Genomic DNA, 27749 nt, shown 5'->3' on the forward strand with positions numbered 1-27749 from the left:
GATAAACAGTAAGAATAAATGAGTTGTAAAGCAGACATAAATGCCACAGATGACTTCTCAGGTGCACGTATAGCCGTTATGAACACTGACCTAGTTTAGATTAGTAGAAAGGAGGGAAAATATGCACTAAATGTGTAATTGAGTGTAAATGTGTCTTAATTTACTTAGTAGTTACAGAGTCAACTTTTTGTTTATCTATGCCATAGTATTAAGAAAACCCTGTATAAGATCCAAAATTGTAAAACTCACTCTTCCCTGAATTTAATATTAAAATCAGTTTGCATCATTTAGTCAACCCATTGACTTTCAAGGAAAAGAAGCCATAAGAATAGCAAAGAGGAAACAAAGTCTAAAATCAAAATCTGCCATGGGTAATCCATATACAGGTAATTAAAATTCAACTCCTCTAGGATTTGAAATATAAAATTCTAATTTAAAAATATAATTATTATTTATAAATTAAAATGCCCAAATTAAAAAATAATACAAACTTTAGACTATGCAGGTATTGTGAGAGAAAAATAAACAGAAAAATTTAAAAGTATTTTGTCAAAATATTTTATTTTAGTTATTGAATAAAGAAATATATATACAATTTAAATTCTCATTCACTCTCTCTTGCTCACTCTTTCTCTCTATACACACACATACCCACACAAAGGCATACAGATATTTTATTCCTATTTTTTTATCCTTACAGAAGGAACTAACATTTTTACCTGATTTATTTATTTGATTAGAGATCTTTTTTCTGACTCTCTGAAAATTTATTATACAATAATTTGGAAGTAATAAAAAAGTGTGATGCATGCTTAGTCTTTATACTTCATATTTTAACTCACGAGCAGTTATAATTCATTAGAACTAATGAGGTTAACCAGTAAATTCAATAACAAGCAGGATTTAAGGAGAATGTTCCATTGATTTTCATAGAGGGTTTCTCAAGTGAGGAGGTTATTCTCTCTCTTGTTCATGCCATTTCACTATGTGATACCCTGCACTGCCACAAAGAGTCATCTCCCAGGAATAAGGCTCTCACTATATACATTCCCTGGACTTTGGACTTCCCAGCCTCTGAAACTGTAAGAAATAAATTTCATTTTCTTATAAATTACCCAGTTTCAGATATTTTGATATAAGCAACAGAGATGACTAATACACTTACATTAAAGAGAAATCTTCCATTGAAAGAGAGATAGGTGAGCGGTGGAGTTGGAGAGAAACTCCATTGGCTTTCACAGTCCTGAGGCTTCCCACAATCTATTCTTTTCCCAATCCTAATAAAGAAGTTCTGTAGAAATTTGTTCTAGACAGATTTATCATTGACCAGACTTGATCGCATGACTTGTCCTAGCATCATTTACCTCCAGAATCATCATTAATCATATCACATTTCTTTTATAGCTTTATTCTAAAAAACAATCACAATACATTGAACTCTTAGAAAGAGAGAAAAGAACTGTGGTCACTAGAGATGGAAACGGGGAGGGGAGGAGGAGAGGGAAGGGGTTAATGATAAATTAATGAGAAATTGGTTAAGGGACACAAAGAATGATAACATATTTTAACAATGAATAAGCTAATTATCCTGATTTGACCATTACACACTGTATGCAACTATTGATAGTCAACTTTGTACTCCAGTGTATAATAAATAATCTCAACAAAAAATAAAAATAAATAAATAAAACTCATTAAAAAAACCCCAAAACTATGGTCACAAATATGTCTGTGTCCACGTGTACACTTGTGTGTGGAATAATGCAATGTCCCATTTGGTATCTGAGGAAAGATTTTTTTTTAGCCAGTATTTTAGGACATGATTCTCTCTGGTGTGGTTCTGACTATGCTTAGCAAGTCATTACATGTTCTATAAAAGTATAAAAGCACTTATTTGGGGATACTTTTGTTGGTGTTCAGAATCCATTTTATGGGGAGACCTGCCAAGGCATCCCACTCCCCTTGAGTCTTTCTTTCCCCCTCCTCATGTTCACTGGGGCCCTCAGACCACACAGGCTTCTTAGGCACAGGAAGGAGAGATCCTCCAAGCAGGCTTTTCACATCTCATACTCATTTCTGAAAAAGTAGTTTTCCTGTTATGGAGGTGAAGAGGAAAAATCATTCATTTTTTTCTTATTTGGAATCCTTTCTCCTGAACATCTTTGAAATTAAATGGGTCCTAGGATTTTCAGAAGTCACCAAGATAGTGGAATAGGTATTTCCAGCTTGTCTTCTCATAGAAACATCAATTTGAACAACTATCTATGTACAAAAATACTTTCACAAGAGGTAAGCAATCCAAAACCTGGTATATATGTAATATAGGCTACAGCACCCGGGTAAAGCATAGAAATAAGAAAAAATTCAATAAAGAAGTTAGGAAGGACAGTTTTACATTACCCCTATCAACTCTCCCTCAAACCCACACAATACAGCTTGGAAAGAGATACTCTCTGCATGGTGAAAGGAGAGTAAAGTGGGCACTCGATTTCAAGTTCACTTTAAACCCCAGCAACAGGCCTACTTCTATGCCCCAGACTCCATGTTTTTGAATGCAGTCAAAGTTAAATTGTTAGCTAAAAATAGCTTGTTGTAACTATAAGATGTTTTATGTGAGCTCCATAGTAACAACACATACACAAAAAGAAAACTGTAGTAGATATAAAAAAGTTAAAGAGAAAGGAATCAAAACATATACCTACAAAATATCATTAAATTATAAGGAAGAGAACAAAAAAGAAGAAAATTTTGAAACAGTCAGAAAACAATTATCAAAATCACAGTGGTAAGTCCTTATCTATCAATAATCACTTTAAACGTAAATGAATTAAATTTTCTGATAAAAAGTCATAGAGTAGTTTAATGGATTAAAAAAATAAGATACAACTAAATGCTGCCTATAAGAGACTCACTTTAGGTATAAGGACACACACAAGCTGAAAGTGAAAGATACAAAAATATGTTCAATGAAAATGGCAACCAAATGAGATCAAGGCTGGCTGATCTATATCAGACGTAATAGAACTTTAGTTAAAAACTATCACCAGAGACAAAGAAAGTTATTATATAATGATAAAGTGGTCAATTCATCAAGAGTATATAACAATTGCAAATATATATGAATTCAACGTTGAAGCATCTAAACACATAAAGTAAATATTAATAGAACTGCAGGGAGAAATAGACAGCAGTACAATATTAGTAGGGGATTTCAATACTTCACGTTCAACAATGGATAGATCATCCAGATTGCCAAAGCAATCTTGACCAAGAAGAACAAATGTGGAGGCCTCGTACTACCTGACTTCAAAATATGCTACAAAACTATAGTAATCAAGACAGTATGGCAATGGCATAAAAACAGATGCACAGACAAAATGGAACAGAATAGAGGGCCCAGAAATAAATCAGCACATTTATGGTCAATTGATCTTCAACAACTATACCAAGAACATGCACGGGGAAAGGATAGTCTCTTCAATAAATGGCATTGGGAAAACTGGATATATGCATGCATAAAAATGAAATTGAACCCTTATATCACACCATATAAAAATTCAACCCCAAATTGACTAAAGACTTAGATGTATGGCCAGAAAATATAAAACTACTTGAAGATAACATAGGGAAAATTGACATTGGTCTGGGCAATAAATTTTTAGCTATGACCCCAAAATTACTGGCAACAAAAGCAAAAATTGACAAATGGGATTGTGACAAACTAAAAAACTTCTGCACAGTAAAGGAAATATAATGAACATAGTGAACAGACAACCTGAAAAATGGGAGACAATATTTGCAAACCACACGTCTGATGAAGGGTTAATGTCCAAAATATATAAGGAATCAAACAACTCAGTAACAATAAAACAGATAACCAGATTTAAACCTGGGCTGCTATGGTCTGAATGTCTGTGTCCCCCCAAAATTCATATGTTGAAACTTAATCTCTAGTGCAGTGGTGTTGGGATGTAGGGCCTTTAGGAGGTAATCAGGTCATGAGAGCAGATCCAGCAGACACTAAATATGCTGGGGCCCTGATCTTGGACTTGCCAGCCTCTATAACTGTGAGAATGAATTTTTACTGTTTATAAATTAACCAGTCTAAGGTATTTTGTTACAGCAGCCCAACATACTAAGACATGGGCAAAGGATTTGAACAGTTACTTTTCAAAAGAAGACATAGAGATGGCTAATGGATACATGAAAAAATGCTCAATATCACTATCAGGGAAATGCAAATCAAAACCACAATGAACTATCATCTTACACTTACTAGAATGACTATTATTAAAAAGTCAAAAGATAACAAGTGTTTATGAGGATTTGGAGAAAAGGGAACCCTTGTACACTGTTGGTGAAAATGTAAATTGATACAGCCATTATGAAAACAATATGAAATTTCCTTAAAAATTACAAATAATCCAGCAATGATTATTGCCAAATGATCCAGCAATCCCACTTCAGGGTATATATCCAAAGGAAATAATTATCTCAAAGATATGTCTGTACTCTCATATTCATTGCAGAATTATTCACATTGCTAAGATATGGAAACCTCCATTGATAGATGAATGGATAAAGAAAACGTGAGACACATGTGTAATATGTAACATATATAATAATGTGATATATAGATGCAATGAAATATTATTCAGCCTTAAAAAAAGAAGGAAATCCTGTCATTTGCAACAGCACGGATGAATCTGGAGAACATTATGCTAAGTGAAATAAGTCAGGCACAGAAAGACAAATGGTCTTACCTATATGTGGAATCTGAAAAAGTGGAACTCACAGAAGCTGAGCGTAGAATAGAATGGTGGTTGTCATGAGCTGAAGGGTGGGGAAGATCTTGGTCAGAAAATACAAAGAGTACAGTTATGCCAGATGAATAATTTCTGGAGATCTAATTACAGCATGGTCACTCTAATTAATAATGCTGTAATGTATGCTTGAAATTTGCTAAGAAAGCAAATCTTACATGTTCTCACCACAAAAAGAAATGTTCAGTGTGTGAAGTGATGGATATGTTAATTAACTTTATTTTGGTTATTTCGCAATGTTTATGTATATCAAAACATCATGTTGTTTACCTTAAGAATATACAGCTTTTATTTGCCGATTATACCTCAATAAATCGGCGGGGGGGAGAAAAAAGAAAGAGTCCTGGGCAATCTTCATTGCTGAGGTTCTCAGAATATTTTTCAAAACAAAGGAGTGTCCTTTAAAAGTTCTTTAATTATAGTATATTTGAATATACTGCATCTATCTTTAATCCCATTCACAGATGACATTGAAAGCTTATTTGTGAAGCCATTTTTGAACTTGAGGTCTGGACTAAACACCCTATTTCCCTTAGAAAAGGCCTGTTTCTGTTTGCAGGCAGTGAATGTTTAAAATCCTAAATCAACTTTAAATAGATGTTCCTAAATGATGATAAAACTCAGGGACACATTCTTCAAGGTTTTCCATTCATTAAAGCCCTAACATACTTCATGCAATATGTAACTGCAGTTGCAAATAAAACCTAGAAATAAGGAACAAAAAATGAAAAACATTTCAATTCAGATAATAGAAGTACCATTCTACTAACACTATAATTAATTATATACAATGCTATAATCATTCACAAATGACTATTTTCCTAACCTACTTTTTCAATAAAACCACTTATCTGTTTCTGGATAGAAAGTGGATTCTGAATATACAGTATAGAACATTTGCTAGAACATGGGCGATGACTTCACTTGAAAATATATTCTTAAAAATATTTTTGTATTTGAGAAATGGAGTATTTCTTTAGCATTTGTTTATGAACACAGAAATGCTGCTTCTTGTTCATAATAATAAGCAAACCATAACGTGAATGGATATTGGTCTTTTTCCCTATGAACTAAACATTAAAAAGATAACTGCCATGTGACAAACCACATATATTGCTCACAACTGAAATAAACATACAAAGGAAGGCCTGGAACATAGCCATATTGAAACTTACAAACTAATAACCTAAAAATAGTTATCAAGAAAATAATTATGGGGCATCTATTAGTTAGAAAGGTTATCTTCTATGACCCTAGATTAGCTTTCTTATATTTATATAATGTATTATACTTTTCATTGGGCTTTTACATCCATTATTTTAGATGGCTAAAACAGATTTTAGAGTAATTTTTTGAAAAACTGGTTGACTGTATAAAGAGATGAAATGAATTGCCATTGTTACACTGTGTGATGTAAAGACCTGGAACTCAAACATGAATCTCCCAAATCCTGGTCTATTTCTGTAAATTTAATGGACCATGACTGGCTTATCCAACAGGCAGATTAGGCAAATTCAATTAGAGCTCATGGAAAGCAGAAACATCAAAACTTCTTTTTTAAATTTCATTTAAAAACCAAAAACAAAGTATCATAGTGTCATCAGAAAAAGTCAGCACTTGCTAAACTTCCTTAAACTTGAGTCATGGCTAAAGATATGTTGTTATTGTTATTATTTTTTAATTTTGAATTAGGTATGGCTGAGGAGTGAGGGAGATGCGGCACAAGGTAATTTTAAAACATATTTACCACTTCTACAGGCCTTAATTCATCTGTGTATTGGTCAGCATCGACATTGTTTTTAGTGAAAATATTATATTGTAAGTCCAGTAGAACTAATAACAGTAATTCAGGAAACAATAAATCAAATTATCATAAATTAGAAGTGAAAATGACTTCTACCATCTCAAAAGAAAGGAAATACTTCTATATAAAAATAATTGAACTGCAGTGTCTTTTAATGGACTTAACAATGAAATTGGCCTCTAGAGAATAGACAGCACATCATTAGTAATCTAATGATAAACCAATCCACCTGAAGAAAATCCAGTGATCAAGTTCAATAAGGGGCATTGTTGCTTATCTTCCATCTGTAGGGTTAAAAAAATAAAATGAAATAAAAAAGCTAACTATTGGGAATGCATTTCTGAAAAGTCCACTGACAAATATTACTCTGGAAAGGAGGAGGACCATTCCACCTTACCAATGTCTGCCTTTTAGAACAAAGCCCTACAAATATAACGCCAAATTCTGGCAGTTTTCAAATGCCACTCACCTTCCCTTCAACACAGTGCAGTTAAGGTAGAAATGTCAGTTATCCAAAGAGACTGAAATAAAAAATCAACCATAGATTAACTCATGTAAATTCACTAATACATAATACCTAAATTTTTCTTACATTTACTTTTATAATACAGAGTTTTAACTTCATAAATGAATTACTTTTCAGCTTGGATCTGAATACATGAAGTAATACAAAGTTAGAAAAATTGAAGAAGTTGATCAATTAATCAAAACAATTTAATAAATAAATAGTAGTTTTGCTCCATATTTTTTCATACTGCACATCTCATAATTGCATGATGTAAGTTTATCTCCTCAACTCAAGCCACAAAGTATTGCAAATTGAAAGAAAAACTGATAACAGCGAAGAATTTTAAAATGGGAATTTGACCCACACTGTTCTTTCTCAATCCCAAGAATCCTTCCTCTCTAATGCAACTGTTTCATTTCTGAGTATTTTCAACAGAAAGCCTCTCTAACCTTATTCAGCTTGTACATAAATCTGCAATTCTCTGGTTCCTGAAATTGTAGAGAACTGACAATTAGCAAAATTAAGACTCTCATTAATTATATGATGACTGTTACTTGCTTTGGCTGTGTTACACAGAAAACAACGCTTCCTAAACAATCTACGTGTGGCTGTTTTCTGTTAACTGAGTACCTAATAAATGGATCATGCTAAACCAGAGCTTCATATGGATTTTGTCACTTAATCCTCACAACAGTCTCACAAATCTATTACCACCATCACCTTTATGATCTCTGTTTACCAGATAAGGTAACTAAACTTCAGAGAGTTTGGGTATTTTGTCAATCAAGTACAAGAGAGAAGACTCACATGTGGATAATATGGTTTCAGATCTAGCCCTTTAACCATCATGTTTTATAGATGGTCCTGGTTATCAGTGTTAAAAAAGATAGAGAGAGACTTTCATCCACAGAGAGCTGAGATATTAACCTCACAGAATAAATTATTCTAAAATGCTTATAATGTTTCCTGGTGTGAGGTCCTTTATAAGTATAAAATGCTCTAACCATATTGAAGTGACCCTTCTAAATACAGGGAACAGCCAAGCACTTTGTACCTTGTCTCAGGTTCTACAAGAAACACATCAGACTATACAGTAACAATACAGAGCTCCACCTGGAAGAAATTAACAGGCCATCTGTTCTGTTCCAGCAAAACTGATAGCTAAAATGATGGCTTTGCAACAATGCAGTAGTATTATAAGAGCCAGGAACTAAATGCACAGGATTTCCACTTTTAATGGGATGTATGAGAGTTGTGTAATAATTTCCTATTTCTAAAGGAACAAAACTTCTGTTAAAAGAAATTCATCAGCAGAGAAGCCATTTTTGGACTAAGATTTGAAGTTAATGCCTGAGCTGAAATAGAGACATCATATGACACGGGTGAATCAGCTCTAACAATCACTTTATTAAAGAAACAAAAACAAGCTAATCAAGAGACATATTACCAAATCATACCATTTTGACCCAAGTTTACTAGTGTCATAAAAGAAGAAAAGGATTAATGTTACTAAATATCAGTAATTTGAAATAGTAACTTGATGCTTTGGTGTACTGTGTTCCTTTTCATATACTGAGCATTAGAGCAAAGGAAAATTGGTACAATAACATTAATTTTTGTAAATCACCTTTTCCACATTTTGTTTTAAAAATAAATTTAGAGAATAGCAATAATACCTTTATTTTTAAGGAATAAAAACATGAAAAGCATAGCTTTTGTCAATTATCACTAAGTACACTCGGAAGAATTTTCCCTTGGGGCCAAATTTCTGACATTTTGACTTATAAACACCCTCAAGATTGTGAATAAAGAATAAATTAAAAATAATCTCCTAGTACAATTTGTTTATCTTACTACAGTTGAAAAAACTTCTATCACAAACTACTTGCAATGTACATGACTGGATAATGCATCTATAAAAAATTTATATAAAAAAATAAAATTAAAATAGAATTGAACACAGCCTATAAATCCAAATGTTGTTAAAGACCTCATATACACTGGTTCATAAAGACATAGCACATGGTAGCCCAGAAAGACCTCCAACTGAGGAAGGAAATCTAGGCTCTGGGCAACATCTCCAATTCAATAAGGGTCTCTCTGCCTTTATCTGTTTTATATACTGTATATTTATATATTTCAAGAGAAACATTTAGAACTAAGAAAAAAGGGGGGAGGGGGAAGCTTGCAGAACACGGTCACATTTGTCCCACAGTGGAATCTGATATGAAAATTTGCATGGAGCCATGGCTTTGATATTTTTCTAGATGTGTGGCAAAATTGAGGTACCCAGCCAATGGTTTGCTCTTATACTTATAAAAGGTCTCTTTTACTCTTTCCGTGCATGAGAAATGATGAGCAGTGCACATAATTGTACTTCTACAGAGGAAATAATTAATTTGTAGAGATGTGTAAGGAAACAGTCTTGCAAAAATAAAGATTTTTTTCAACTAAACATTTACTCATCAAATACCTACTGAATGCATAAGCACTGTAATTATTTCTGAATCCTGTTAGACTTGGTTCTAAAGATCAATGTGTCTGGATATATCAAATTACTGGAATCACCTATTAGTAACTGTTTCATTAATTTTGAAGTGATTCTGAGAAATACTTTGATAAGGACTCAACACAAAAACTCTTACGTGAAATGTGCGTGCTTGGCAACGTCAATTAGACAAAAAGCCAGACATATTGGCCTGCCTAATAAAATCTGCATTCACTCTGGACCTCAACAATTTTTCAGAACCTTACCTACTCTTTCAGAAAGACTTTGTGGTATGCTGTATATATCTGATCTCTAGATGTCTGTTAAAGACCAGCTGAATTCTGGTGCTGTAATGAATTCCGGTGCTTTCTAATACCGAAACCAGTATGCTGCTAGATTTGCAATCAGCTCCAAACTCACCACTGCTCCCCTGGTGGAGGATTCTCAGGTTTGGTTTGGGTTCCTATCAATTCTGAAATACTGCTTGTTTTGCAATCACTACAATTTGTTATCATTAAGCCGGTGTGCTATTTCCAGTTCATATTATTGCCCACTTCTTTCCCTTTCTTCTTTCTGATTATTTTCTACGTACAATTTTCACACCCATTCATCAGCTCTCCTTGCCTTTTTCACTTAGTTGAGGGGGGTGACCTAGCCTAGACAGGAATACCTAGGGTTGATTCTTAAATAGGATTAAAGTTGCTAAAGAAAACATGAAATGCCTAATTAAATGTGAATGACAGATAAACATGCAATATTTGGACCAAACTTATATTAAAAATTGTTTATCTGCAATTCAAATATAACCAGGCATCCTGCATCTTATTTGTTAAATCTGGCAACTTTAAAGGATACATTTATCTAAGATGAACAAAAATATGGGTCTGAGTCTGAAAGTAATTTTAAATTTGGAACAAATTGTTATGTCGGTGGAATCTAAGAATATACTAAGAGCAGAAGTGAGAGGTAAGGTACGTGGAAGTCATTATTGGGCCGTCTGAAGGCAATTTGAAATCAGTGTCCATTTGAAGCAATGTTTTCCAACTTTTTAGACCAACAGCACAGGTATAAATGTATTTTATATTACAAGCTAGCACATATTCATATTCATGAAATAAACTGATCATTTATTGTTTTCTCTATTTCATTTTTTAAAAGTGATCACAGACTACTACAGTGACTCACTAATGGGTTCTCATATACAATGTAAAAAACACTGATAAAAAATAGAGGAATGCAATCTATCCATCAAAAGATTTTTGTGTGGTGCTGAGAGAAGATGGCAAGTATGTGGTCAAATTTAAAAAGAAGGTTGGCAAAGCCAAAGGAGGTCTAAAACAGGCAGGAATATTTTTAGACAGTTCAGGTCAATTTTTCAACAGCTAAAAGCAATTTGGAGTTTTAAGGCAAATGCATAAACTGTAGAGGGAGAGAAATGAAAAGTGAATGTGGGACAGTGGCTTGAAGTCAGTATTCTCCAGGGACATGGAAATGGTATCTGTGCTAAGCAAGAGGCAGAAACACAGCTAGGACGAAGGCATAGAAATTCATTGCATGATATGCAGAAACTCTGGGAAGAAAATATATATAGGTAACGACATCCCAGAGCTACATAAGAATTTGGTACTATATCAGAATACATTACTAGACCAAGGTATAGGCAAATCAAGAATAGAATGTAATTTAAGATTAATTGTAATTAATTATTTTTTATTGAAAAAAGCTTTTGCATCATTGATGATACAAATACTTCAAATTTAGATATATTGCTTTTCAGGAATGAGCTTTATTTTCTTCTGTCTTATCTTTTTTATAATGATAATATCTTTAATTTGGAGTTTTATTTTACAATAATTAAAATAGTCATCAACTGAATAAATATGACAATTTCAAAAAGAGATAGTCAAATAAATTGGGGTGCATCTCTAAAGTTGTGGATGCTATTTTTGTATCACTTCTTGTGCTAGAATATTTGGCTGCTAATGAACAGATTGTTGTAACAGACAATTTTTATACTAGATAAAAAATGAGCAGATGGGCACTAAGAAAGATTTTCTTCATACATATTTCCTAATAGTAAAATAAAGACAATCCCTAAATAGTGCACGTAAATAAGATGACTCAGCAAAGGAAATGTTTATGGTATTACTTGGAGCATGAAGAACTACACCACAATATACAATTGCACACATGGGAGTGTGGGAAATCCACTTTCTTGATTTTTCCTGAAGAGTCTGTATAATATGATACATTCACATTTCCGTTGGGGCTTAGGGGAGAAAGACAAGTAGAATTCCACCTGCTTTGTCTAGTGTTCACTGGCACGTTCAAGCTCTCCTGGGCTCCTATTGCAACTTCCCATGTCAAAGTTTACCTTTCTTATACACTGCTAGCTAGCTGGGAGCCGGCCATTCTTTTGAAACACACAGACAAGAATGAAGTCACTGTAGCCACTCAAAGAAGGTAAGAATTCACCATCTTAGGGGAATGGAAGACAAAGGAGAAGTTCAGACTTCATTCTGTGCAGCCCTCAAATATTTATGCAGGTAAAGTGCAATCTGTGAGATGACAATCATGCACCACAAATGCAGAATTTATTGTCTGAATCCTTGAATTGCTCAACAACTGACAAGTAAGAAAACCATTTTACAGAGATACCAGGTAGAGAATTGGCCACATGGTGTCCTTTAGAAAATGTCTCTCAACTGGAGATATTTACTGTTCTCTCTCTGCGACTTTTGCAAACGCAGAGCAATGATGCATTTTGGTTATCACAATAGCTAGGGGTTGTGTTGTGGGAACTTAACAGCCAAAGGTTAGGGATATTAAATGGCCTAGAGTACTGGTGGCAATGCCATCTGTCTGCCCAAAAAGCCTGCAGAGGCCTATGGAGAGATATTGCTTTAGACTATATAAATAATTATGCAATTAATGGATACATTTGACAAAAGATATCATGTTTACATCTTCTCTACTGACGAGAAGCAGCGCACCAAGACAGAAATTTCTTAGTCCAAATTTCAAATTCTCAGAAGCAGCAGCTGGGACACCATCTCAGTTTCATTCAGGATTCAACTCTTTTCAAATTACTATGGCCAAAGAGCACAGCCATACTCAAATGTGCTATGTGTTAACTGTGAGAGGACATTCCCAGAAAATTGGAGGTGCAAGGGAGGAGGGGGAGCAGGGCAGATAAACAGATAAAATATAGATAAAAGCTGGTTTCTTTTTATTTTTCATGAAGTGACTAAAACTGCTGCTCACAAAAGCTAATGAATAATATTCTCAATTCTCGGGAAGTCATGAATGAAGACATGGGGAGGTATTATCCATAGATCATGTATTTAATCAGTCTCTGTTTCTTATAACAGAATACCTGAAAGTGCGTAATTTATAAAGAAATAGAATTTATTTCTTACAGCTTTGGAAACTGAGAAGTACGAAGTCCAGGGAACAGATCTGGTGAGGACCTTGGTGGTAGTGTCTCTTCAGTGACGTAAAGTGTCACATGGCAAAATATCTGAGCAAGAGAGAATTAGACCACTCAGGTGCTCTTTTAAAGCCATCAGAACCACAGACGTTACTCCATAAATGGATCAATCCATTCAGGAGGACACAATTCTCACAGTCTTATCACCTCTTTAAAACCCCACCTTTACCATAATAGGATTCCCCACCCTCTCAGCACTGTCACAGTGGGGATTGTTTCTTGTACCTAAAATTTTGGGGGACACATTCAGCCCATACCCAGTCACTGAGAAGCATAGTTGACACAAAGAAGGAAGTAAACGTTTCATTGACTAATTAATAGAAAAAAAGCAGTGTATAGTACCTGTTACCTCACAGACAACTCCATATTTTCTAAAAAAAAATCTTTCTGTAATAATAATAACTACAGTGTTTGAAGCAATTATCATGTTAAAACCTTTACATTATTACTTAGGAGCCTCAAAACAACCCTACAAAGTAACAATATGCCAAAATAACACAAGTAGAACTTAGACTATAAGGAATTAAACTCAAGTCTACCTGGCATCAAAACTGACATGATTCTCTTTCTATTACCTCATTCCACTCTAACATGTCCTGTACCTCCTTCCTAGTATATTTTATCTCGATGACATATACACATAGGTATTTATACAGGTGCATACATTCATACATTTTAACTGATTCAGGAGATTTTATTTATTACACCATCACAGTTCCCAGGAAAACATAAACCTCTGGATCTGAGTGAGAATCACCCATCCAATAGGCATTAGTTGTTCTTAATTTTTAAAGTTGCATTAGTTCATTTTCACCACTAGGGTGCACTGAAGTCGCAATTTACTAGGCTGACATAAAGAGTTAACGAAGTTTCTCCAAAAGGTTAATTTCCTTTCAAGGAATATTCACAGGGACATTATTATTTAATAAGAAAGTTACTGATGACAGGGTATGTGACATTAGTTGTTGATAAATGGTTTCGGTGAGTTCTTATATCTTTTGATTGTTTCCACTTCCAAGAAGACAGCTTCTGAATATAAAGGATTTGCACTACTACTCTGCCACCTGTGATGACACTAACTACACCTACATGAGAAATAAATCAATGCTGACAAACGACAGTACACTATTCTTCCATTTTAGAGTTGCTACTTAATAAATTTAATTGCCATGCAACCGATTTTTTTAAATTTTTTCCCACTGATATGCTTTAAATATCTAACTTAATAATCTGAATAATATTCATTGTCGTTAGTTACCCAGAAACAGTGAGCCCGTTCTAATGTAAAAATGGACATAACGTTATGTGTACCATGTTTAAATTTAGAAGCTGTTTTCAATATTTGAAAATCATCTGTGCAAAACCTATATATGTGCATGTCAACATGTGTGTGCGGTGTGTACTAATGTGTATGCGTAACTGACATAAACAAACCAGTGCATGGAAAAATAAATAATGCGTTTATATCCTACCTCAAATGTGATACAATTAGTTAATTGTGGAAGAAAGTTTTCCCTAAAAAGCAAATGGGAAGTACCTGTGTTCAATAATGTTTTTGGTTCTTACTTTATACAGAGCTTCCAAAATTGCATAAATCCAGGGGCACTGTTCACTGCAAACATGAGCTGTGCAGTGTGTAGTCTTTACAACTATGGGCTGCAGCTCTGATCTATTTCATTATTACTATTTAGAGTAACATCGTTATACTATTTAGTTGGTAGCAAGAAAGTAGAGATTTCACAGAAACAAAGATAGTTTATTCCTTCAACCAATATTTACTGAGACACTGAGGTGGGAAGATGGAAGACTTCAGGGGCCCAGGGTATATTCTTCCTGCAGAAGAAGACCAGAACAAGCTCACTGCCACCACAGCTTCAGTTCCTAGGGCCATTGTCCGATCCTAGAACCATTGCCCTCTTCTCTCAGAGCAGTTTGACCCTTTCCCTGCAACTACCACCTGCAGTATGGCTCAGATGGCTGCTGCTGCCAAAAAAGTCACTTGCAATTGCTAGCAGCCACCCTCACTGTGCAGGCCCCACCCCCATTGTAGCTACCTGTGCTGTGTGGGTCCCACTACCGCAGTCACCCGCTTGACTGTATTGACACAAGGAAAGTGACAAACAGAACCACTAGAAAGAAGTGAGTGAGCACAAACTCGTGACCAAGTAGCCCAACCCACAGGAGGAATTATGCTGCCCTCGTGGTTGCACCCCCAGGAGTGAGAGCTATGTGCACTGTCTTGACCCAGGGAGAAACACACACAGAGCCCATGGAGAGTGCAGAAACCAAGGATAGCAAAATAGAATACAGGAGAAAATTCCTAGCCATCACCAACCCATCCTCCAACCAAGGGAAGCAAGTCCTTAGGAGGAGGCTCTGCCAGTAGGAAAAAGGAAATAGAAACCCACCCAGGGTCACCCACTCAAACTTAGGAGCACCAGTATACCACAAAAAACACCAAAGACAATACAAGGGAAATAAAAGGGAAAGAAAGGAACAAAAGATATTTAAAGCAACCAAATAAAAATCAGTAAAATGACAGGAGTAAGACAATACCTTTCTATAACAACCCTAAAGGTAAATGGACTGAATTCCCCACTCAAAACATATAGATGGCTAATTGGATTAAAAAGCTAGACCCAACTGTATTCTGCCTATGAGAAACTCACATCACCTGTAAAGATTCACATACTCACATAGTAAAGGGATGAAAAAGATACACCACACAAATGGAAACCAAAAATGAGCAGGAGTACCTATCCATATATAAGATTAAAAAAAGACCTTAAACCAAAAACAATGAAAAGAGACAAAGAAGGCCATTGTATAATGATAAAGGGATCTATCCAGCAAGAAGGCGTAACAATCATAAATATATACACACACAACACTGGAGCAGATATATAAAGCAAACACTACTAGACCTAAAGAGAGAGATAGACCCCAATATACTAATAGTGCTGGACCTCAACACCCCTCTGTAAACATTAGACAGATCATCTAGGCAAAAATTCAACAGAAAACATGGGATTTAAATTACACTTCAGACCAATTAGACTTGGCAGATATCTACAGAACATATAATCCAACAACTACAGAATGTACATTCCTCTCTTCAGTACATGTAATATTCTCCAGAATAGACCACATGCTAGACAAGTCTCCACAAACTTTTTAAAAATTGGAATCATTTCAAGTATCTTTTCATACTAGAACAGATTAAAACTAGAAATGGATAATAAGCAAAACTCTTGAAACTATACAAATACATGGAAATTAAACAACATGCACTTGAATGACCTATGGGTCAAAGAAGAAATTAAACAGAAAATCAAAAAAGTTCTTGAAACTAAACCAACAGGATACTGCAAAAGCGATACTAAGAGAGAAGTTTATTGCATTAATGCTTACATCAAAAGAATAGAAAGACTTCAAATAAACAAACTAAAGCTACACATCAAAGAACTAGAGAAAAAAGAAAAATACAATCCCCAAATTGGAAGTCAGAAAGAAATAATTAAGATCACCATAAAACTAAATAAAATAGAGACTAAAAAAAGAAAGGGAAGAAAGAAAGATGATACAAAAGATCAATAAAATGGAAAGTTGGTTTTCTGAGAAGATAAACAAAAGAGACAAACCATTAGCTAGGCTAACTATAACAAGAGGACAGAAGAACCAAATAATGAAACTCAAAAATGAAAAAGGAGATATTACAACTGAAAACACAGATATACAATGAATCATTAGAGATGATTATGAACAACCATATGCCAAGAAATTTGAAAATCTGGAGGAAACAGATAAATTTCTGGACACATACAAACTACCAAGATTGAACGAAGAAGAAACAGAAAACCTCAATAGGCCAATAGTGAGCAACAAGATTGAAGCAGCAATGGGCAGTCTCCCAACAAAGAAAAGCCCAGGATGGGAAGACTTTACTGCTGGATTTTAGCAAGACTTTAAAGAGGAATTAATACCAATTCTCTTGAAACTACTCCAAAAAACTATAACAAGGGCCATTCTCCCAAACTCATTCTATGAGGCCAGCATCACCCTGATACCAAAATCAGACAAAGACACAACAACAATGACAAAACTATACACCAACACCCTTGATGAACATAGGTGCAAAAATTCTCCATAAAATATTAGCACATTCAATGCAGCAGCACATCAAAAAAATTATACACCACTATCAAGTGGGATTCATCCTAGGGATGCAAAGATAGTTCAACATAAGCAATTCAATAAATGTGATATACCGCATTATCAAAATTAAGGACAAAAAACATATGACTGTCTCAATAAACAGAAAAAGCATTTAACAAAACTCAACATCCCTTCCTCATAGAGACTGTTAGCAAATTATGTTAGAAAGAAAATATCTCAACATAATAAATGCCATATACAACAAACCCACTGCCAACATCATCCTGAACAGGAAAAACTGAAAACTTTTCCTATAAGAACAGGAAGAAGACAAGGATGCCCACTTTCACTATGCTTATTTAATATAGTACTGGAGATATTAGCCAGCATAATAAGGCAAGAGAAAGGAATAAAGGATATACAAACTGGAAAAGACAAAGTCAAATTATCCCTGTTTATAGATGACATGATCCTATATGTAGAAAAATGTAAAGATTCTATCAAAAAAATACTTAGAGCTGATAAATAAATTTAGTAAAATCATAGGATACAAAATCAACACTTAAAAATAAGTAGGGTTTTTTAATCCAACAACAAACTAGAAGGAAAAAAAAAAATCAAGAAAGCAAGACTATTAATAATAGCCACCATAAAAATAAAATGCCTAAGAGTAAATTTAACCAAGGAGGTGAAAGGTCTCTACAAAGAGACCTACAAATCATTACTGAAGGAAATTAAAGACAACACAAAAATATGGAAAGACGTTTCATGTTCATGGATTGGAAGGATTAACATTGTGGAAGTCCATACTACCCAAAGTGATCAATATATTCAATGCAATCCCCATCAAAATATCAATGACACTCTTCACAGAAATAGAAAAAACAATCCTAACATTCAGAAGGAACAACAAAAGACCCAAATAGCAAAAGCAATCCTGAGTAAAAAAAAAAAAAAATGCTGGAAGCATTACACTACTAACTTCAAATTATGTGACAGAGGTGAAGTAACCAAAACAGTACGGAATTGGCTTAAAAACAGGCACACAGACCAACGGAACAGAATAGAGAACTGAGAAAACAATCCACATAATTACACCCAACTAATTTTCAACAAAGGCACCAGCAATATGCATTGAGTAAAAGACTGCCTCTTCAGTGAATGGTGTTGGGAAAACTCAACATCCCTGCATAGAAAAATGAAACTGGAACCATACCTCACACCATATACCAAAATCAATTCAAAATGGAATTAATTATATAAATGAATTTACAGAACAAGAAATAAAGAAAGTAAGCCCATTTACAATAGTCAGCAAAAAAATATGATACCTACGAATCAATTTAACCAAGGAGATTAAAGACCTCTACAATGAGAATTACAAACCACTTCTGAAAAAATTTAAAGACACAAAAAGATGGAAAGATATTCCATGCTCTTGGATTGGAAGAATTAACATTGTGAAAATGTCTACACTACCCAAAGCGATCTACAGATTCAATGCAATCTCCATCAAAATATCAATGACATTCTTCACAGAAATGGAAAAAACAATCCGACCATTCATATGGAAAAACAAAAGACCCTGAATAGCCAAAGCAATCCAGAGTAAGAAAAAACAAACAAAATAAAACAAAACCAGAGGCATAACTCTGCAAGATTCAAATTATACTACAAAGCTGTTGTAACCAAAACAGCATGGCACTGGTATAAAAATAGACATTCATACCAGTGGAGTAGAATAGAAAACCCAGAAATCACTCCTCAGGCTTATAGCCATCTGATATTAGACAAAGGCAACAAAAATCTACATTGGGGAAAAGATTGCCTCTTCAACAAGTGGTGCTGAGAAAACTGGATATCCAGATGCAGAAGAATGAAACTAGATATGCATCTCTCCCATACACTAACATCAACTCAAAATGGATTAAAGACCTAGGTATAAGACCTGAAACTGTAAAATTACTAAGGGAAAATGTAAGTGAAACACTTCAGCAGTTAGGTCAGGGCACAGGCTTTATGAACATGATCCGAAAAGCACAAGCAGCAAAAGAAAAAATAAACAAATGGGACTATATCAAACTAAAAAGTTTCTGCACAGCAAAAGAAACAGTCAACAGAGTGAAAAGACAACCTACAGAGTGGGAGAAAATTTTTGCCAACTATGCATCCCACAAGGGACTAATATCCAGCATATACATAGAACTCAAGCAATTATACAGTAAAAAAAAAAAATAAATGACCCAATTAAAAAATGGGCAAAGGAGCTGAATAGACATTTTTCAAAGGAAGACATACGAATAGCCAACAGACACATGAAAAAATGCTCAGCATCCCTAGTCATCAGGGAAATGCAAATTAAAACCACATTGAGATACCACCTCACTTCAGTTAGACTGGCTATAATCAAAAAGATGGTAAATGACAAATGCTGTTGAGGGTGTGGAGAGAAGGGAACACTATTGCACTGTTGGTGGGAATGTAAATTAGTACAACCCCTTTGGAAAACAATTTGGAGGTTTCTCAAACAACTACAGATAGATCTTCCATATGATCCAGCAATCCCTCTTCTGGGTATATATCCAGAGGAACGGAAATCATCATGTCTAAGAGATACTTACACTCCCATATTTATTGCTGCTCTGTTTACAATAGCCAAGACATGGAGCCAACCTAAATGTCCATTAATAGATGATTGGACAAAGAAACTGTGGCACATACACACTATGGACTACTACTCTACCATAAAAAAGAATGAAATTCTCCCATTTGCAACAACGTGGATGAACCTGGAGAAACTTATGTTGAGTGAAACAAGCAAAGCACAGAGGGATAAATACCACCCGTACTCTCTCATATGTGGGAGCTAAGAGAGAAAGGAAGGCAAGAAAGACAGACCACAGCAGTGCCGTGATCCAACAGAGGGAGGGAACATTCCTAGGGCTACAAATTGGAGTGGAGGGGAGAAAGGGAGGGGGAGGGAGGTTGGGGAATAATTGGGGGGGGGGACAAAGGGTGCAAAAGTAATTCTGGTAATGGGTTTGTCCCCAGTATGAATCTGGCCCCCACATTATGGGCAGGAGGGGGGACAATCAGCTTTGTAGCTCATGAATACTTGAAATAAATAAATAAATAAACAAATAAATAAATAAACAAATAAATTTTTTAAAATGGAATTGATTAAAGACTTAAATATAAGACCTGAAACTATAAAACTCCTGGAAGAAAACATAGGAGAAACACTTCAGGATGTAGGACTGAGTAAAGACTTTATAAATAAGACCCTAAAAGCACAGGCAACAAATGAAAAAACAAACAAACAAAAAAAAACATTGGACTATATGAAACTTTTAAGCTTTTGTACAGCAAAGGAAACAAACAACAGAATGAAAAGACAACCGATAGAATGGGAGAATATATTTCCAAATTATGCATCCTACAGCGGAATAATATCCAGAATATACAAGAAACTCAACAGTAAGAAAACAAGTAACCTAATGAATAAATGCTCAAAGGAGCGAAACAGGCATTTTTCAGAGGACGATGTACAAATAGCCAACAGATACATGAAAAAATGCTCAACATCAGCAAGCATCAGGGAAATGCAAATCAAAACCACATTGAGATACCATCTTATAACAGTTAGACTGGCCATTATCAAAAAAAACTGAATAACAAACACTGGCAAGGATGTGGAGAAGAGGGAAGCCTCCTCCACTGCTGGTGGGACTGTTAGATAGTGCAGCCCTTACAGAAAACAGTGTGGAGGTCCCTCAAACAACTACAGATAGAGCTGCCATGTGATCCAGCAGTCCAATGCTGGATATATGCTCCAAGGAAAGGAAATGATCATGTGGAAAACATACCTGCACTCCCACGTTTGTTGCAACTCTATTTACAATAGCCAAAAGATGGAACTGACCTAAATGTCCATTGTTGGATGACTGGATAAGGAAAATGTAGTATATATACACAATGGAATACAACCATGCCACAAAATGAATGAAATTCTGCCATTTGCAGCAACATGGATGAGCCTGAAGAAAATTATGCTAAGTGAAATAAGTCAGGCACAGAAAGAGAAACACCACATGTCCTCACTCATAAGTGGGAAGCTCATATGTAGGAGCTAAAGAATAAATAAATAAATAAATAATAAATCAAAATACAACAATCACAATAAGTTGAACTTTCAAAAGGAGAGAACAGAACTGTGGTTATGAGATGTGGGAAGGAGCAAGGGGTGGGGATTAGCAAGAAATTAGTAAAGGGTTACAAAAATGATTAGGTTTGTAATGATGAATAAAGTAACTATCCCGATCTGATCATCAAATATTTTACACAGGTATTGATATCCAAATCTGTACCCCACAAATATGTATAATCAATAACGTTTCAACAAAAAAAATATTTACTGAGCACCTATTACAAGCCAGGCATTTTATTAAGCTGTGCTTATAAAGTGGTATGAGAAACAGATATGTTCCTCTACTGTCAGGTACCATGTGATTTTAGAACCATCTACTCTAGCCATAAAAATGAAAAATAAACAAGCAAAATAGCCTTACAAAATTACCTATAAAATACTTACAAATGAATTAATGTTTTGTACCGCTTAAACTCTCCAAGATGAGCTAGTTATAAAATAAGTTTCTAGATCATTGATTTTTTGTATGTGTTAATTAATGAGTTCAATACTGGAGAACATCTATGAAAAAAAAAACTCAATTTAGAATAGTTCATCTTAAGATTTTTTTCTATCTCTGTTAGATATCCAGAACAGTTGTTTATTTATAGCACTCTACTTTGCAGTAATAAAATGAAATAAACAATGTCAGCTGCATAAAAGAGGCAGGAACATATATTTGTTTGTTGTATTATTTTGCTTTGATTTTCTTTTTACATTAGGTCAAAGAGGGTGATTTAGATGCATGAAATTTAATTCTAAGCCCTAGGGAATATTTTCTTCACCTCTTTGTTTCAGAAACAACTTATCCTCCCATGTGGATCTGTGGCAGGAAAGGGAAGAATTCAAAATAGGAAAAACAAGTGAGAAGAGATATAAACACACAGCATTTTTATATTCTATTGATGAATCATATTTAAATAGTACTTTTTAATATTCATAGCTTTTAATCTAATACTTTTCATTTACTTCAAAATAATTCTCTCTAACTTTATTTTTGTTTGTTTGTTTAAATATAGTTCTTTCTTGGACACAGAGATTTTTGAATGAAGTTTTTGAGACTTTTCATTCTAATTTTGATGGCATAGTTCTCAACTTCTACCAATCAAGCATGTGACAAGGTTGTTTATGCGTGATGCCACACTATAGGAACTCATAAAAATCAGGAAGATTCCCTGCTAATTGGGAGGTCAGTAGGTTTATCCAAGCAGTTTTATCTCATATTCTTTTTCTGAATCACTCCTGACTGTTCAGTTAAACTCAGCTAGAGGTGGGAGACAAAAGAAAATTTGTAAAATATCATATAAAGTATCAATGACTGCTAGCAGCCTAATTTATTCTCTACCTTCTATTGCCCAAGGATAGTTAAATTTCATATATACAGGGGGTCAAAGATTTAATCCCAATAAATTAAGTTCTAATTGTAAAACTTGAGACCCTATGATAGTGAAGAGTAATGTATTGAGGGACCAATGCCTTCCTGGCTCTAATCATAGAAGTATACAGATAAACTCTATTTCAACAGTGTGATATCCAACAAACTCTATAAAATCCCTGTCTCAGACTATAGAACTATAAGACAGGCAACACTGATGTCACATTATCATTTATACTTAAAATAAAGATGCAAAAGAAAAATAATAAATAAACAAATGGTATTTGTAGTGTAAATCATGATATTCTGGCCGAGATTATGTACAGTTGAGTCATGTCTGTTGCACTCAGCTTAAAGGCACATTATAATTTAAAGAGTTGTCCACTCATAATTTGACTAGATCTCTGCAAAATTGTGAGAAAAATGGAGAGGATTGAAAATCTGCTGACATTTTATAGTCATTTTTATGGCCTTTCTTCTTTGAGTGCAACTTTAAAATTGTAGAAACATGAAGTCCAATGACTAAAGAGTCTTTTATTATCAACGTCATCTTTATTATAATGTAGGAAAACTCTCTAGATAATAACAGGGCACAAAAATCCTCTATCTCTGTGCTGTGCTTATCAGCCAATCTGATTTTATACGAGCCAGATGCATTCTCCATATTTGAACATTTCTTGTGCCAACTAATTTGTTCATTTTGGTTACTATTTTCATTTTATCCCCAAGCAAAGTAATGGCCACATCACACCATTATCAGTTCTATAACTCCTCCAGAGTTTGAAAAAAACCTGAAATATAGGCCACTTATTTTATATGTGAGTAAATTGTGGCCTGAGCCAAAAAAAAAGATTAAATGAATTGTTCAGAACTCTTAAATTTTCGTTTAGTACTATTTTTCCATACCACGATGACTTTTAATTTGGCACATTATTCTGATATAAGTTCACAAAAAATTCTGGGAATTTTTACATAACAAACTAGCAGAAACTAGTGCAAGTTAAAATATCCTATTTAGCAGTAGAGACAATGAACTAACAGGTATCTATAAAAAGAACAAGGCAAAAATGATGCTAACTAAAGTTTTAAGGTTAAGTGTTCTAGATATGATAAAATAAAAATTGTCCTTGTTGATTTTTAGAGTAAGATTGTAGAAATTCTATGTAAATATGTTATTCTTCTACAGCATGTCTCTGGAAAGGAATATTTCGTTCATATTGAAAGCAAATTTTTAAAAGACAGCCAGTTTAAAAATGTTTCCAAAAATTAATTTGAAATTAATTTAACAGATTTAAACTTCGGAAAAAGCAAATGAAACAATTGAAATTTTCATAAATGTCAACTGGCAGATTTCCTAAACACAGGAATTCCAGGCTTTTCTCCTGTTTTTCTTCAGCCCAGTCAAACGTTGGGCCAAAGTTATGCTGTGGACTTCCAGGGATGGTGATATCTACAGAATGCACAAAAAAGGATGCATAAAGTTATTACTATTTCTATGTCCCAACACAGAGGCATCAGGGCAGACAGAGGAAACTTGATCCATAACTGTAATAAGGGCAAATGATGGAGCTGTGCTAGTTGTCTCGCTTGTCCTTCTACCTGGAACATGAGCGGTGATTGGATAAAGTAGGAGAAATAAAACTAAGCACAAGTTTACCATATGCCAAGCACTTTACGAATATTAACTCATTTATTTCACTACACTACATATAGCATTATCCCCCTCTAAAAATAAAGAGTATATAACTTGCCAAAAGTGGCACAGATAGGAAATGAGTGCTAGATTTGAAATTTGAAACTGTGTTTGTCTGGCTCCAAGCCTATTTTTTTTCTTTCTTCTAGCTGTAGCATATGTTCTCCACTCTGAATTAAATGAATGTAATTATTGGCAGCTATATATATATATATATGAGTAAAATATGTAAGTTTACAATATCACCCTATAAATTGTGTGTATGTATGTGTGTGTGTACACACATATATATGCAGAGTGTTCTCTCTATTGATAACACTGACTTTCTCCCTTAGTTCCTGGATTTCCACCAGTTACTCTTATTTTACATGTAGCATGCAAGAGCTTTGAAACTTAATCTTTTAATTTTCTCTGACCAAAGTGTTTCTGAAAAGGCAGCTGTGCTTAGCTTGTGATAAAATACAAGTGATAAAAGACAATCAGAGAACAGTGATGTATTCACGGAAGGTGGAGTTTCAGCAGAAGTTGAGAAGAGTTTTTATAGCTGAGTAGTATTCTTTCACAACATGGATGGACCTTGAGAGAATTATATTAAGTGAAACAAGTCAGGCACAGAAAGAGAAATACCACATGTTCTCACTTATTGGTGGGAGCTAAAAATTAATATATAAATTCACACACACACACACACACACACACACACACACACACACACACACACACACACACAATACCGGTGGGGGGGGAGAAGATATCACAACCACAATTACTTGAAGTTGATACGACAAGCAAACAGAAAGGACATTGTTGTGGGGGGGGAGAAGGGAGGGAGGTTTTGGTGATGGGGAGCAATAATCAGCCAAAATGTATATCGACAAAATAAAATTTAAAAATAAATAAATAAATTAATTAATTAATTAATTAAAAATAAATAAATAAATAAAAATTTTAAAAAGTTGAGAAGAGTTAAGGAATACAAGACAAATCAACATCCTGTATTATTTTTATAATGTTACATTGTTAATTTCGAAGTGACTTTCCAAATTGCTAAATACACCTGCACTCGATAGTCAGTACAAAGATATATTTTAAGTTCAAACATAAGAGATATCTGAATGACTCACACCTCATCTTTATTCTGTTACCTGGACAACCAAGAATTGACTATCATCAAATATATTGAAGAAAACACATTCAAAGCACCACTAACACTTGTCACATACACTGATACAAATGCAGGGAAATAAAATTCTAAAAGACCCTGGAATGCAATAATAATTGAAAAAATAATCATAATAGCCTTTACATATTCCTAAAGTGTGTCATTTTGTGTGGATTTTTTAAGAACTCATGATTAATAGAATATATAACCTCAAATTTTATTTATAGTCAAATCAGATTGCAATAAAATTTAAATTGTATAATGCCTAGATATTTCAAGGAATGATATACTGCAGATAGGTAAGACCAAATAGCATTCAAAAGTTAATCCAATATTAAAGGGCCATCGTTTCCTGCAGAGTGAAAACATAGAAGATTTGCAAAAAAGGCAAAGTAAATAAAATGATCGCTAAATCTATTGATAATATTGTTAAGACAATAGGATACTCTTTAATGATTAGTTGTATAAGTATGGTTTCTTGGCCATGTAGGAAGAGGAAGAAAAAGAAGGTCAATAAACATAATCATGCATTTTCTATGAGCTAATGTGTTAGAAGTAGAAAAAAATTTTAAACTTAATGGGAACCATTATAATTGCAATAGGTATCTAAGCTAATACTACCAATGACTAGCCAATTCCACCATTAGTATAGAAAAGTAAACTCTGAATCAACAGTCTACGGCCCTAATAGCACTACACATTTCATTTCAAATTGAATTTTAGTTTTATGCACCATTAATTGAACATTTATATTAATTTTTAACATTAGAATTAAATTCATTGTACAACCATGTGCACAGTTTTGCTGGCACTGCAGCAGTTATTTTTCCTTTTTTTTTCCTACAATGAATTATTACTCCATAAAATGGAAACGTTTCCTAATTAGCATTCACTTGAGAGATACCAGAGGGAAAAAGGTTAGGCCAAAAAAGAATCTCCATGATATTAGAAAAAGGTAATAAAAGTTTAGATTTGGAAATAAAAAATAAACTTAGGAAAAAAGAAGGATCTTCAAATAGGATATTCCCAAAAGGGGATTGGATGATGTTTCAGATTCTGCTTACACTTTCAAAGTTGGTACTCCAAAACGTGTAAAATGTCTTCATAATGTTAATACAAAATTATACGTGCTGGAAACATGTTTACAAATTTATTGCAAGTGTTTAGCATGAGCAATGGGCAATGTATCAGATTCTCTACTTTTCATTTAAGAAAACACAGGGTGAGAGATTTGGATCTATGTCATTGACTCATGTTTCCACTTTAATTAAATGTTTCTAATAAATGTATTTCAAAGATTAAATCATTTAAAATTGCTTTTGGCACCTAAGCAGATTTGGCTGCCACACTACTACTAACAATGATGCCACTTGTTTTTTGTTTGTTTTTGTTTTTCATTTAATGCAATTAAATTTGTGTATTCCTACCTTACAAAGTCCTATCAAGTTCAGGTAGCTATTTCATGAAAATTCATTATCATAAGAGTACACAGTTAGTGATATTAGTAGATCAATATACAATTTTTCTCTTCTTACTATCCAGAGGTACAACTCTGGCTTAGGAGACAGGCAAAGTGAGTATGTTCAGTAATATTAGTCTATATAATTTCTCAAGAAGGTAGGTCATTATCATTAGTCATGATCAGAATGTCTCCTGGAATGTGTAAATCAAAAGAAAGTTTATGGGGCAGAATTATGTAAGGAAACTTACAATAGTGCCTGCCCACAAACCATGCAATTTGGAAACAGCCAAGAAACAAAACCATAGAGAAGGAGGGATAAGTACAACATGTATTAGGGGTTATTATGCAACTACAAAGGTTCAGTATGACCCTGGCAATATAGCAAAAAATAGTTATGGAAAAGAAGCTATTTCTTATGCTCAGTAGCTAATTTTCAAACATATGTACCTGTATTTGAAACTTTGAGCATTTCACACATTTTTCTGTATCTGAAAAAAAAATGGATCCAGACTGATATTGTGTATCAATACAGCTGAAAACAGTTAATATAAAGGTAGCCAAAAGCAAAGTTCAATAAGAATTCTAAAAAAAGGATATTATCCT

The 27749-nt window shown here is 34.1% G+C and overlaps 1 protein-coding gene across 5 annotated transcripts in view; it reads right to left on the bottom strand.

The window, feature by feature from the left end:
- The window catches only part of NOL4 (nucleolar protein 4), a 347913-nt gene that overhangs the window by 227762 nt on the left and 92402 nt on the right, over window positions 1-27749 (bottom strand). Inside the window, exon 3 of one of the 5 annotated variants that reach the window (XM_063077006.1) lies at window positions 27594-27656. The exons of the other annotated variants lie outside the window; for them this stretch is intronic. Within the exon in view, the coding sequence (XP_062933076.1) occupies window positions 27594-27656 (63 nt within the window). The remainder of the gene's footprint in view (window positions 1-27593; window positions 27657-27749) is intronic. 5 annotated transcript variants of the gene reach the window in all.

Source organism: Cynocephalus volans, chromosome 13, assembly GCF_027409185.1.
Source record: "Cynocephalus volans isolate mCynVol1 chromosome 13, mCynVol1.pri, whole genome shotgun sequence".
Classification (NCBI taxonomy): Eukaryota; Metazoa; Chordata; class Mammalia; order Dermoptera; family Cynocephalidae; genus Cynocephalus; species Cynocephalus volans.